Source organism: Mirounga angustirostris, unplaced genomic scaffold (genome assembly GCF_029215605.1).
Source record: "Mirounga angustirostris isolate CCGP_5_RB_7025 unplaced genomic scaffold, mMirAng1.0.hap1 SCAF_2, whole genome shotgun sequence".
Taxonomy (NCBI): domain Eukaryota; kingdom Metazoa; phylum Chordata; class Mammalia; order Carnivora; family Phocidae; genus Mirounga; species Mirounga angustirostris.
Window position 1 is genome coordinate 120,518,803 of NW_026991710.1, and position 12,061 is coordinate 120,530,863.

At 41.2% G+C, this 12,061-nt stretch overlaps 1 protein-coding gene across 1 annotated transcript in view; it reads right to left on the reverse strand.

The window, feature by feature from the left end:
• Positions 1 to 7,710: 7,710 nt before the first annotated feature.
• Positions 7,711 to 12,061, reverse strand: part of FREM3 (FRAS1 related extracellular matrix 3) — an 83,238-nt gene continuing 78,887 nt past the window's right edge. The window contains exons 7-8 of the mRNA XM_045879382.2: positions 11,188 to 11,337; positions 7,711 to 7,916 (exon numbers count right to left, since the gene is read on the reverse strand). Coding sequence (XP_045735338.2) covers positions 7,711 to 7,916; positions 11,188 to 11,337 — 356 coding nt within the window. The remainder of the gene's footprint in view (positions 7,917 to 11,187; positions 11,338 to 12,061) is intronic.

A 12,061-nucleotide genomic window follows, 5' to 3' on the forward strand; every position in this document is an offset into this window, starting at 1 on the left:
TGCACAACATCATGATTCAGCAATTCTATATACTTTACATTGCTCACCATGTAAGTAGTTAGTGTCTGTCACCATACAACATTATTATAATATTATTGGCTATATTCCCTGTGCTGTACTTTTCATCTCTGTGACTTACTTACGTTATAACTGAAAGTTTGTGCCTCTTAAAACCCTTCACCTATTCATCCCCCACTCCCTTCCCTCTGGCAACCACCAGTTTGTTCTTTGTATTTATGAGTCTATTTCTGTTTTTTATTTGCTTTGTTTTTTAGATTCCACATATAAGTGAAATCATGTGGCATTTATCTTTCTCTGTCTGAATTATTTCACTTAGCATAATGCCCTGTAGGTTCATCCATGTTGTTGTAAATGGCATGATCACATTCTTTTTTATGGCTGACTAATATTCCACTTTATGTGGAATATTTTTTTAAGTATTTATTTTTATTTATTTTTAAAGATTTTATTTATTTGAGAGCGAGAGAGAGAGAGAGAGAGCAAGAGAATGAGTGCGAGCCGGGGAGAGGGAGAGGGAAGGAGAGAGGGAGAGGGAGAAGAAGATTCCTCACTGAACAGGGAACCTGATGCTGGGCTCGATCCCAGGACCCCGAGATCATGACCTGAGCCAAAGGCAGACGCTTAACTGACTGAGGCACCCAGACATCCATGGAGTCTTCTTTATCCATTTGTCCATGGATGGACACTTAGGTTGCTTCCATTTCTTGGCTATTGTAAATAATGCTGCAATGAATATAGGGATGCATATATCTTTGAATCAGTGTTTTCATTTCCTTTGGGTAAATACCCAGTGGTGGAATTACTGGATTGTATGGCATTTCTATTTTTAATTTTTTGAGAAACCTCCATACTATTTTCCACAGTGGCTGCACCAATTTATATCCAAACTAACAGTGCATGACGGTTTCTTTTTTGGAAAGTTTAAAAAAAAATCCATTTATCTTCCATTTGTCTCATTACAGTACAGAAAAAAATGCAAAATGGGCGTAAAAACAATCCCTGCCCCCAAATCTGGTTTATTGTGCTCTTAGATATTTTACATATATCGGAAATCATGTTATTTCAGTGGTAAAGAATGAATGTGACAGGGACCAACTTCCGCAGGTTTCAAGCAGTTCTAATTTTCTCTTTTCATTCTGCAGCCGAGGAATTTCCCATTGGGCTACTACCAGTGCCCATCTTTGTTTACGATGACAACTGGACTCAGAAGCGCAAGCCCCCCATCACCAGCGGTAGTGACAGCTCGAGCTGCGCACTGTAGCCTTGAGCTGGCTTGGACGTAGATGGGGTCAAGTGTGATTGATTTCGTGTCGGTGAAGAAAGTGTTGCATCCGATTCCTGTGGTCCCCGTCGCTGGTGCTGGGAGCTGTGGCCAGCCGGCCACACAGGGTCAGGGTGTCATTAATGCTCTCGGCTGAGCAGATGGCCCTTGTCTTCTCGTAATTGGAAGATTCGGGCCTAAAATGAGATCTAAAAAATGGCAGAAAAAGATGCATTCTTTTAGGTTATGTCTGTGTGGATTAAATGTTTTTACAGACAGTAGCTCTCATCGCAAAAAGGCCACATACATGTTATCCTGGGGAGCTGAGCAAGAAGCTGAAATGACAAAACACTTTAAAATTTGTGGCTTGTCTCAGTAAGGAAAATTTTCTATTTTCATCCGTACTGTATTTGTTTTCATTAAAATATTTCAAATACATATCACGAATGCTTGAGGGAGATGCATCAAATTTCACATTACGATCTGGTTCGGCACACCCTGGCACCCAGGCAGATACCCATTGGGAAGCACCCACACTCCAATGTGAGAAGAATCGGTATCTATTTACAGACCGAAACGCCAGCATCAAGGTTTTAAAGTAATTCGAGCCTTAAAGGATTTCCGATTACAGAGAAGTAAGAGTCAGCTAGAAGAGGAGGCTCACAGATTTTTGTCTACGTGATAGCTGTGGATTTGTTAGCTCGGAGGGCAAGTGACTGTTCTGAGGGCTGACGTGTGCTGGGATGAGCAGAGCCCTGGAAAATGTGTCCTACGGTCATACACACTAGTGGGAAGCCAGGAGAGGTCTGTTTTTGTTTTTGGTGGCAGATGTGTCATCGTCGATGAGAAGAGACACCACTTGGGGCACGGCTGGAGAGGTAGCATGTGTGACGCTATTGGTTTCTTTCAATGTACACAATAGCTTTGGCCATCTGAAACAGAGATATACAAACGTCATTTCCAAAACAGCCAAATGGGCCACATGTGGTCCCAGTGTATTTGCGATATTTGTTGTTAGATTATCTCAGGGTTCCGCTCCGGGATGTTGACTGACACTCCTGAAGTGACTGTACTGAAGAAACTGTAGTTCTTATTTTATTGCATTCATTGTCCCTTTGTCCTTCCGATTTGGATGTAGAACACCCACCCGGGGATGATGAGCTGAGCTTCCTCAGACTCGGAGGCCCGGAAATCCTGTCGAGGCTGTCCATTCAGTTCACCTGTGAGCTGGTTATCATCTCGGTCTGTCTCCTCCAGATGCACTGTCCCTGCTTCTCTGGTGCCTGAGGAGATGAGTCCAGTGGACCACGGCAACTGGGCTCCCTTTCCCTCTGGCCTCCTGTTGGATCTGCCTGATGGGAAGTGCCCGCAGGAGAGCAGGGTGTAGGAGCAGAGAGCTTAGGATACTGATTCCCTGGCTCGCCCTGCATATACGGCTCCTTTGGTTGGTTCCTCTCTCCATAGGGTTCCAGCTACTCTCCTTTCGAGGCTCTGGTCACTGCTCTGTGCTTTCCCCTCAGGCCTCATGGTGGTGATGACTCCTAGTTGTCCCTGGTCCCTCAGTGCTTCTGCACCTCTTTTGGTTCCCTTAATCCTGCCCACACCTCTGCAACATTCCCCTCATTGAACACTCTCCAGTTAAATACTTTTTTGTTTTTTAAAGATTTTACTTATTTATTTGACAGATAGCACAAGTAGGCAGAGAGGCAGGCAGAGGGAGAGGGAGAAGCAGACTCCCCGCTGAGCAGCGAGCCCGATGCAGGGCTCGATCCTGGGACTCCAGGATCATGACCTGAGCCGAAGGCAGCCGCTTAACCGACTGAGCCACCCAGGCGCCCCTCCAGTTAAATACTTTTGAGTGTGCCATGACTTGCCTGCTGGGACCTTGACCCAATAAAAATCCCTTTAGGAAGAAGAGCACTTTAGTCATATACTTGGGTCATCAATTTATTTGCTCATTTACTTGTAATCTTGAAACACAATCCTATGTGCCAGGTGTCGTGTCAGGTGCTGGACATAAAAAGTAACATGACATAGCCTCGACCTTTCTTTTACTGAAGATGTTTTTAGGAATGTCAAATGCATAATCTGCATTCAGTCATTTATGCGGGCGCTTAGTGCTACTCACAGTCGGGAAATGAGGCATAATGTACAGCACCCCAATCTCGTTTCCTTACGGAACACTATCACATCCACAGTGCTTATCTCTTATAGAAACAAACTGGTTTTTTTTTCATGCTTCCTAACATTTACCAAACAAATAGATCATACTAAGAACAGTAAGCAAACTGCTCAATTTCTGGAAAGATGGTTGAGTAGTTCTGGTTAATTAAACTTTTTGGTTAGTAGAGAGTCACTGCATGAATCACCAATTTTTAAGGAAGTACAATAAAATATTCTTTTTTTTTATAATAAAATATTCTTAACACAAAATTATGGTAGACTTCTTTGGGGGTTGTAATTTTGAACTCAAATTCCTAGTTTAACATTATAAATGTGGGGGTGGGGTAGAAGAGGCAAGCTTTTGTGATGATTTCTGACTGCCTATCATTTTTTTTAAATTGATATTCCATTGTAGAGTCAAAGAAGAAGGCTTTGTACCAAGTCCAGCAATTTGTGTTTGCTCTCAACTGGATCCAGTTGACATATCATAGTGTCAAGATATGCCACCATACGAAGAATGGAAGGATCTGAGGCACTGGTCCTTCAAATGACAACACGATCCTCAGGTCAAGAGAGACTGGTGAATGAGTAAAGAGAAAGGAAGACAGCTGCATATATGTCCCCTGCTCTGAAAATATCCTTTCAAGGCTATGAAGATCACTTGCCCTTCATCTGAGCATTATGAATTTGACTTACAGAGGGATACAAGTGTAGAAGTCTGAAATCAGTATCACCGGGACAAAGTCTAGATGATGGCAGGGCTCACTTCTCCCAGAGGCTCTAGAGGGGGATCCACTTCTGGCTTCTCCCAGCTTGGGTGGCTGCCGGCCTCCCTTGGCTTGTGGCCCCATCACCCAATCTTTTCTCTTCTATGTGTGCTCTCCATCAACTCTCTGAGGACGCTTGTGATTACGGTGAGTTAGGGCCCACCCTGGAAAGTCTTCCCATCTCAAGATCCTTAATTTAATTTCATGTGCCAAGATCCTTTTTCCAGGTAAGTGAAATTCATACGTTCTAGGAAGACCTGAATTCTTTGGAGGCCATTTTCAGCCTACTACACCTGTCAAACTCTGTTTGTTTTGTTTCCTTGTCTCTACCTCATCATATTTAGAGACACATTTGATGAAGCCCCGTTTCTCTACCCTGCTTACCTTTTCCTTTTATTTTCACTTTTATTGTATTTAGTTTTGGTGATACCTCTTTGTATCCAGCTCATTTTTCTAAAGTCAGGGCTAATGTTCCCAAGGGACCCCATTTGACTCTGTCATAAGTTGTGATAATATAACAGAGTGAGGTCGTTATAACCTGCTTAATTTCCTTAATTTCATAAATAGCAAAAACTTGCTCTTGAACATATATTTACCAATGTAACTATAGAGTAAGTTTGGAAAAAAAAATGGCTGATAATCTCCTGACCCTAACACAAAGTTATTATCTTTTCCAGGCATGTCCTTTTACTCTTTTCCATATTTTTAAAGGTTGCAATAGCAACACGATCACTGGTAACCTAGAATTCATACTATTCTATCAAGTAGATATCCCATGGTTCAATTAACAATTTCCTTAGTATGGGCCATTTAGGTTGCTTATAATTATTCACTATTATAATAAGGTTAGGAGGTACAACATTGTGGTGCCTTGTGACAAAAAATTTTAGAATGCTTGCCTGGTAGAAAATGCATTGTGGAGTCAGCAGTGTTGGGCTGTCCCTTATGGGCCATCATCACCTGGGCTGAGCCCTGGTGGGTACAGCCGTGCATGGAGGACTTATGCCTGGTGTCTCCTCCGCTTCAGTAAATGACTGCCCTTGGCTGCCTGTGGTTTTCATTCACTCTGTAAATGGGCTCCTTAAACCAGGCCCTGGATACTAGAATAAAATGTACAACACCTTTCCATTTATAGTTTATTCAGTAATAGTGACATTATGGGGCAACTGGTATATCTCCATGATGCTTTCTAAATCCCTAAGAAAACGGGAGTGTTTTTTAAAGATTGATTTATTTATTTAAGAGAGAGAGAAAGAGCATGGAAGGGAGGGGCAGAGGGAGAGGGAATCTTAAGCAGACTCAGCTCACAACGGAGCCCGAGGGGGGGCTCGATCCCATGACTCTGAGATCACGACCAGAGCAGAAACCAAGTCGGTTGCTGAACTGACTGTGCCACCCAGGTGCCTGGAAAGCTGAAGTATTAATGAGAAAAAAACGTATATACTTTTTATGCCATAAAAATATTAGCACGAGAGAATACATGAGGAATGAAAATGAGCCCAATTTTTCATAGTGTGTCAGTCCATTCTTGGTAGGAAATTGGGTATTTTTCACTCCTTTAGACCACTAGATCACTTTCATTCAGTATGTACATTCATTTAGTACAATTAAAGTCATATGTAGAATATACTGGGTTTTATCCTAGAAGCCAAAATAAAAGTAGTTTTGCTTCCTGGCATGTCTTTCTGGGAGGAAACTAGGAATGAAACAGACTTCACAGAAAGCACTGTTGGTAATGTCACCCAGGAAAAAAGATGTATGCATAAACACGGCATTCTTCTGGATGGAGTTCCTTAACAAAAGACAGGACAAGAGAGTGAGAGAGAGGGATTGTCTGAAAAACACTGAAAGACTGGGTTTAGTTTCAGGTTCAAAACCAAATCCTCTGTGGCTTTCTTGACAAAGCTGACAATGTGGATTTTTCCCAGGCACAGTGGTACTCAGCAGGAAATTCAGGATGGTTGCTTTATTTGGGGACTGTTGGATGTATCTGACAGTTATCCTGGCCAATATGTAGTTTTTTCATTATTTTTTTTTTAACATTTGTGAAGGGTTCATATCTTTCTGATATATTGGAGAAGCCCAATAAATATCTGTTGAATTGAACTGAGTTTAAAAGATTTTTTTTTTTAAGATTTTATTTTTAAGTAATCTTTATACCCAGCATGGGGCTTGAACTCACAACCCCAAGATCAAGAGTCACATCCTCCACTGACTGAGCCAGCCAGACATCCCGAGTTTAAAAGAATTTTGATCCTGGTAGCTGGGTAAATTATAAGATGAAGGAGGGTGATTTTCTGTTGGTAGATAAGTACTCAGACAGGAATTAGAACTGGAAATCGAGGTCAGATTTCTCATTTTACAGAAGGGAAAGTGAGGTCAAGAGTTGCAGAGTAACTTGGAAAAATCTCTCTGGTTGGGGAAGCTGACACTGTCCAGCAAGGAAGCAAAACCCAGGCTGATGATAGACACACTGCTTATATATGCAGACTGCATGGGAGCCAAGGGCCTTCTTGTCCCCTCTTCAGTGTCTGTGGGGAAGGCTTCTTGAAATGTTTTTTTTTTTTTTTTTAAAGTGGTTTTTATCATGTGCTATGTTGGCTTGTGAATAGGTTAAGTCATGTCTGAAACACAAATTTAAAGGAATTAGAAAAAAAAAAAACAGATTTGCATAAGAAATACCTAAAAGATAATGACCAGAATGAAGATGTGGTTTTCAAAATAATTTGGAAACTCTGATTTATGTGGTATTAGCTGAGGCATGCTGATGGTATTTATATTGCCAACTTAAACTTAGTTAAGAACAAATTGGGCAGTTTGGGGCTTATGCAACTCTTCAACTTTTCTTTCTTCTTCATGATACTTGCATTTTTAAAGATCATTTTATTTTTTTTTATCCTCTTTTATAAAGGAATTTGCAAAGGAAGGGACAGCTGATGAAAGAATTTCCCTACCTAAGTGGCTCTGAGTAAGACTTGTGGAGGAAAATAGAGCAATTGGCAAAAAGGAGCTTTGGGCTTCTCTGCAAATTTCAGTTAGGGAACTCTTAATCACAATAACCTGAAACACTGAAAGAGGGTGAGAGTATGTATACAGTTGAAAGGTGCTTCATGTCCAGCATCAATTGGCAAATAGAAGCTGATCCTTTTGTTCTTAACTTTTGATTTAATTGGTGACAAAGGCTTTCATTAGCTTCAGAAACAAAAAGTAAAAGAAAATGGGAAAAGGAAAACAAGAGCACTGTCTAATCCTTTCTGGGCTCAATCCTTTCTCTGTATATGTCTCTCTCTCTCTATATATATCCATACAGCCACATAAACTCTATTTGCACATATCACCAGAATATATATAACACAATGACAGTACAATATCACTGATATCTCAGAGTTGCTAAGTTCTAAATGTGTACAGTTTCATTCTGTTGTTAAGAGACGTCTTTTGGGTGTTTAAGTCCTTAAAGTCTTTCAATCAAATGAACTACAAGCACTCTGCTTACAGTCAGATGGCGTCATTGATGAAAATGGTGGTTTTATGTGGTTCTCCAAGCACTGCACCCACTGGCATCTGGAGAACTAATTCAAACCTCTCTGGGCCCTCCAAGATGGGCTGTCCCAGGTCATCAAGGATCGTCACTTGGAATATCTGCAGATGCACTCCCGGAGCAAAGGCAAGATTTCGGCTGATGCCAACATAATCTATTCCAGCTAGTGGGAAAGGCAAAGTCAAGAGTGAGACTGTAGGATTCATTGTCATAAGTTTTCCTTCAGAGAAAAATTTCCTTCAGAGAAAAATAGCATTCTCTTATGTACACAGCACCCTCAGAATCATATTTTGTGGGCTCAATGCCCAAGAAGGGCAAGTTCCCATATTCTACCAAATGCCATGATAGTCACTCATCCATGAACATGGGCTGTCCTCATCAGGGCTCTCCATGTTGAGACCGAGCACATTACCTTCCAAACACTTCCACAAAAATCTCACTGATAGACTGAAGCCTCTCTGAAAGCAACTTCAATTTGTAATAAAGAACTTCACATTTTAAATTTTTAATTGTTAAGGTCACTATCATGAATTTTATTTTCATTAGGTTTCACTCATTCACCTTTGCCAGATATTTGGTTAATCTTACCACATTCTGCTTGGTTTTACTAAGGCATGGAGTTTCTGCTGCTTTCTGGGTTATTAATTATTTTGTAAGTTGGGTCACCTGATCCTATAGCTTCTTTACTACTTATTTAAAAAGTCATCAAATGTAATGATAGCAATAAATTATAACCAATGGAATAAAATAGAAAACCTTAAGTAATATAAATAAATATGCTAATCAAGGAACAGAATATTCATATTGTCTCAAGGCATCTCTCCATAAAATATTTATTAATTGCAAAGGAAGTAAAACAACTTCATAGTGGAGAAACCTGGCAGATACCACCTTAACCAAGTGATCAAAGTTAACACCACCATTGACAGGATAAATGGAAACTGTGTGCCATTTGATAGAATCCAAAGAGAACACAGTGTCATCTCTGCAAACATTCCTGCCAAAGATGCAGAGCCTGAATCTAATTATAAGGAAACATCAGACAAGCCCAAGCTGGGGGACATTTTACATGCTACCAAACCTGGTAATCTTCAAAAATATCAAGGTCATGAAAGTCAAGGAAAGACAAGGAACTATTTGAGGTTGAAAGAAACTCAACAGACATGACAACTAAATAGAATGGGAGTCTCAAATGGACTCTTTTGCTGTAGAGAATGACTGGGCAACACCTGGTGGATTTCGAATGAGGTCTGAGGACTGGACTGTGGTAATGTATCAGGTTAAGTTCCTGATTTCATGCTTGCATTGTGGTCACAGAGGAGAATGTCTTTGTAGAAATGGCATTCTAAGTTTTCATAGATGATTCCAAATTTATTGACAACTTGCTCTCAATGATTCAGGAAAAAAAGTGTTTTTTCACTGTACTTGTCGCTTTTCTGTAAGTTTGAGATTGTTGCAAAGATATTTTTTCCTTTTTTTTAAGATTTTATTTATTCATGAGAGAGAGAGCACGAGCAGTGGGGGTGGGGGTGGGGTTGGCGGGGGCAGAGGGACAAGTAGACTCCAAGCCCAGCATAGAGCCTGACTCGGGATCATGACTTGAGCCAAAGTCAGAAGCTTAACCGACTGAGCCACCCAGGCGCCCACAAAGATATTTTTCTAAAAAGTTATTAAATAATTATGTTAAGAAAAACAAAACAAGATTACACTGAAAAGTGCCAAGGCAGAGAGTAAGGGAGAGAGACCTTGGGATCTTCTGCACTATGGTTTGGATCTTGAGTCCATTGCTTACTTGTACAAACTATTTAAGCTCCTTGAGTCTCAGTTTCTTTAACTGCAAAATGGGGATAATTATTGCTATTTTACAAGGTGGCTAAGATGATTAGCTATAATACAACAAGGATTCTAGCATGGAGTCTGGTAAATAGTAGGCATCTAGTACAAAGAAATTATAATTATTATTTATGTAACAAGTTATAATGATATAGTTAACCACGTATGCATAATTATTATTGTGAATTAACCAAGCTGAGCAGATGCATTACTTCTATTAGTCCATCTCTACCTGAGAGCTTACAGAAGGGTCATTACTTGTGTGCAAGGGGATTTATCTAAATGAACTCGAGGGTCTCAGTCGGGAAAGTGTCGGCCTTCAGCTCGGATCATAATGCCAGAGTCCTGGGATCGAGCCCTGTGTCGGGCTCCTTGCTCACTGGGGAGCCTGCTTCTCCCTCTCCCTCTGCTGCTCCCCCTGCTTGTGCTTTCTCTCTCTCTCTGTCAAATAAATAAATAAATAAAAATCTTAAAAAAAATAAAAAAGTGTAAAAAAAATAAATGAATTCGAATTTATTTTCCAACCAGAAGCCAAATAGCCCAATGAGCCAATTAGTCTATTTATTTTCATTTCCATAAACAGAGAGTAAAAAATGATCTTCTCTGGAAATTAAGAAAAAGAAAGAAAAGAAAAAAAAAAGCAAAAAAATTACTTGTCAGCATCATTACTAGTTTCACGTACCATATGCTATGATATAGTCACTGGAGGGTTATAACCTGTGAATTCTTCCAAAAGCAAGCACTGTGCTCTAAACCCAATTGGCTGTCTTTATTTCCCTTAACTTTCTGGGTACATGCTGAAACTGGGTTTGCATTTTCAGAGGTAAATGCCTATTTTACTCTCTTTATGCCTCATTGGTTAGTATAGGCTTTTATATTGCTGGGTTTTATTTGCAGGATTTGTGCTTTTCTCTTCAAATATTCTCACTGACTAGATGATGCTAGTCCTGAACTAACTGATCACCCATAACCCAGAAGACTAAAAGGTCTCAGGTGGCAAATGAGAAAATGTGGGTATCTATGTAATTGGAAATTTCCCCTTCTGTTCCTGTTGAATTCTTCTTTGTTTTTGGGGTTATTTTTTGGTACAGCAGCTGACAGGCTCCCCAGAGGAAGTTTTATTCAGAACTGCCTAGCTCCTCTTACGGCCAGGCCCTGATTGTCCCTATCAAGAGAGGCAAAGATGAGTGGGACATGAGGACATGCTGCCTGAAGCCAAGGAAAATGCCTAAGTCCCAATGCAAACCTCCTATCCTTCTAGGGTCTTAACAGGGGCCTGGATTTTCCCAGGAGATGGGCCTTGCTCAGCAATTAAAAGGGTACCTTGGTCTAAAATACTGTTTTGAGCAGCTTACAGTATCTACAAATATTCTGAACTCTGGAAAATTAATTTGGGTCCATGACAAGCCAGTGGGTAAAGAATGAATCATAAAAGTTACTGTTTGAATAGTCATTCATATGCAGACCATTTATGTGCTCAGGTAGGAGAAACTTAAAATCAAAGTCTATCAACAAAGACCAGGCATACTACACTTGATAGACTAGACCCCACCCTATACGTATATCTTGATAATGATATAATTTTTAAATGGCCCTCTTACCTTCTGCTGCTGCTGGCTCTGTCTTCCTGGAGCGCACAGTGACAGACGACGCTTGGGAAAGGTCAGGGCCTGTCCTCCAGACACAGATCTCCACGGAGCCAGCCCTTTCCTCGACATGATACTCGGCACCCCCGAAGCTCAGGGTAGGCTCTAGGGAGGCATCGAAGGACAGACTAAGAATACTTCAGCCCTCCAGGCCAACTATCTCGTTGGCTCCTGTGACCCTGGGTGTTTGTCACAATCATCAGACTTGACAGATCCCACAGGCTCGAGGAGAAAACAACAAAACACACACACACACACACACACACGCACCATGTCACAAATGTGACTCCAGGAGGTGCAGTGAGATAAGCTCGGTTAGAAATTTATTCATTTTTCCGTTTCAAGAGATTTCTGTCATATAAAGAAATTGCCCTGTGGGGGAAAACTGGCCAGCTAGCTGTAACTCAGGCACATCAACTATTATTTGGGAAAAGATGGCATGCAATTTAGAAGGCTTCTTCTCAGGAGAAGTTGCTCTTTATGTTGGGGGACAGTCCATCCAGGGTTCTGAATTTGGGGACTGCTTCTGTTCCTTTTCTCATGACATTTGTTGACCAGAGGGATGGACAGAAATGCTGGGGGGAGGCAGGGTCCCATCAGCTGAGGCGCCAGAAACGCTCCCCTGGAGGCAGAGAAGGGGCTCCTTAGAAAGAGAAGGTTGAAGGAAGCCCGAGTGGGCATCAGACTTTGGGGGGGCAGGTGCAAGAGTAGCGTACATCTCCTGAAGGGGGGGGGAGTCTGACAATGAGAAAGTTGGGATTTTTATGGGCATCCCTGTTTATATCTAGTTCTCTGTGTTTCAGGAAGTTGCCTATGAACTTAGCTGACT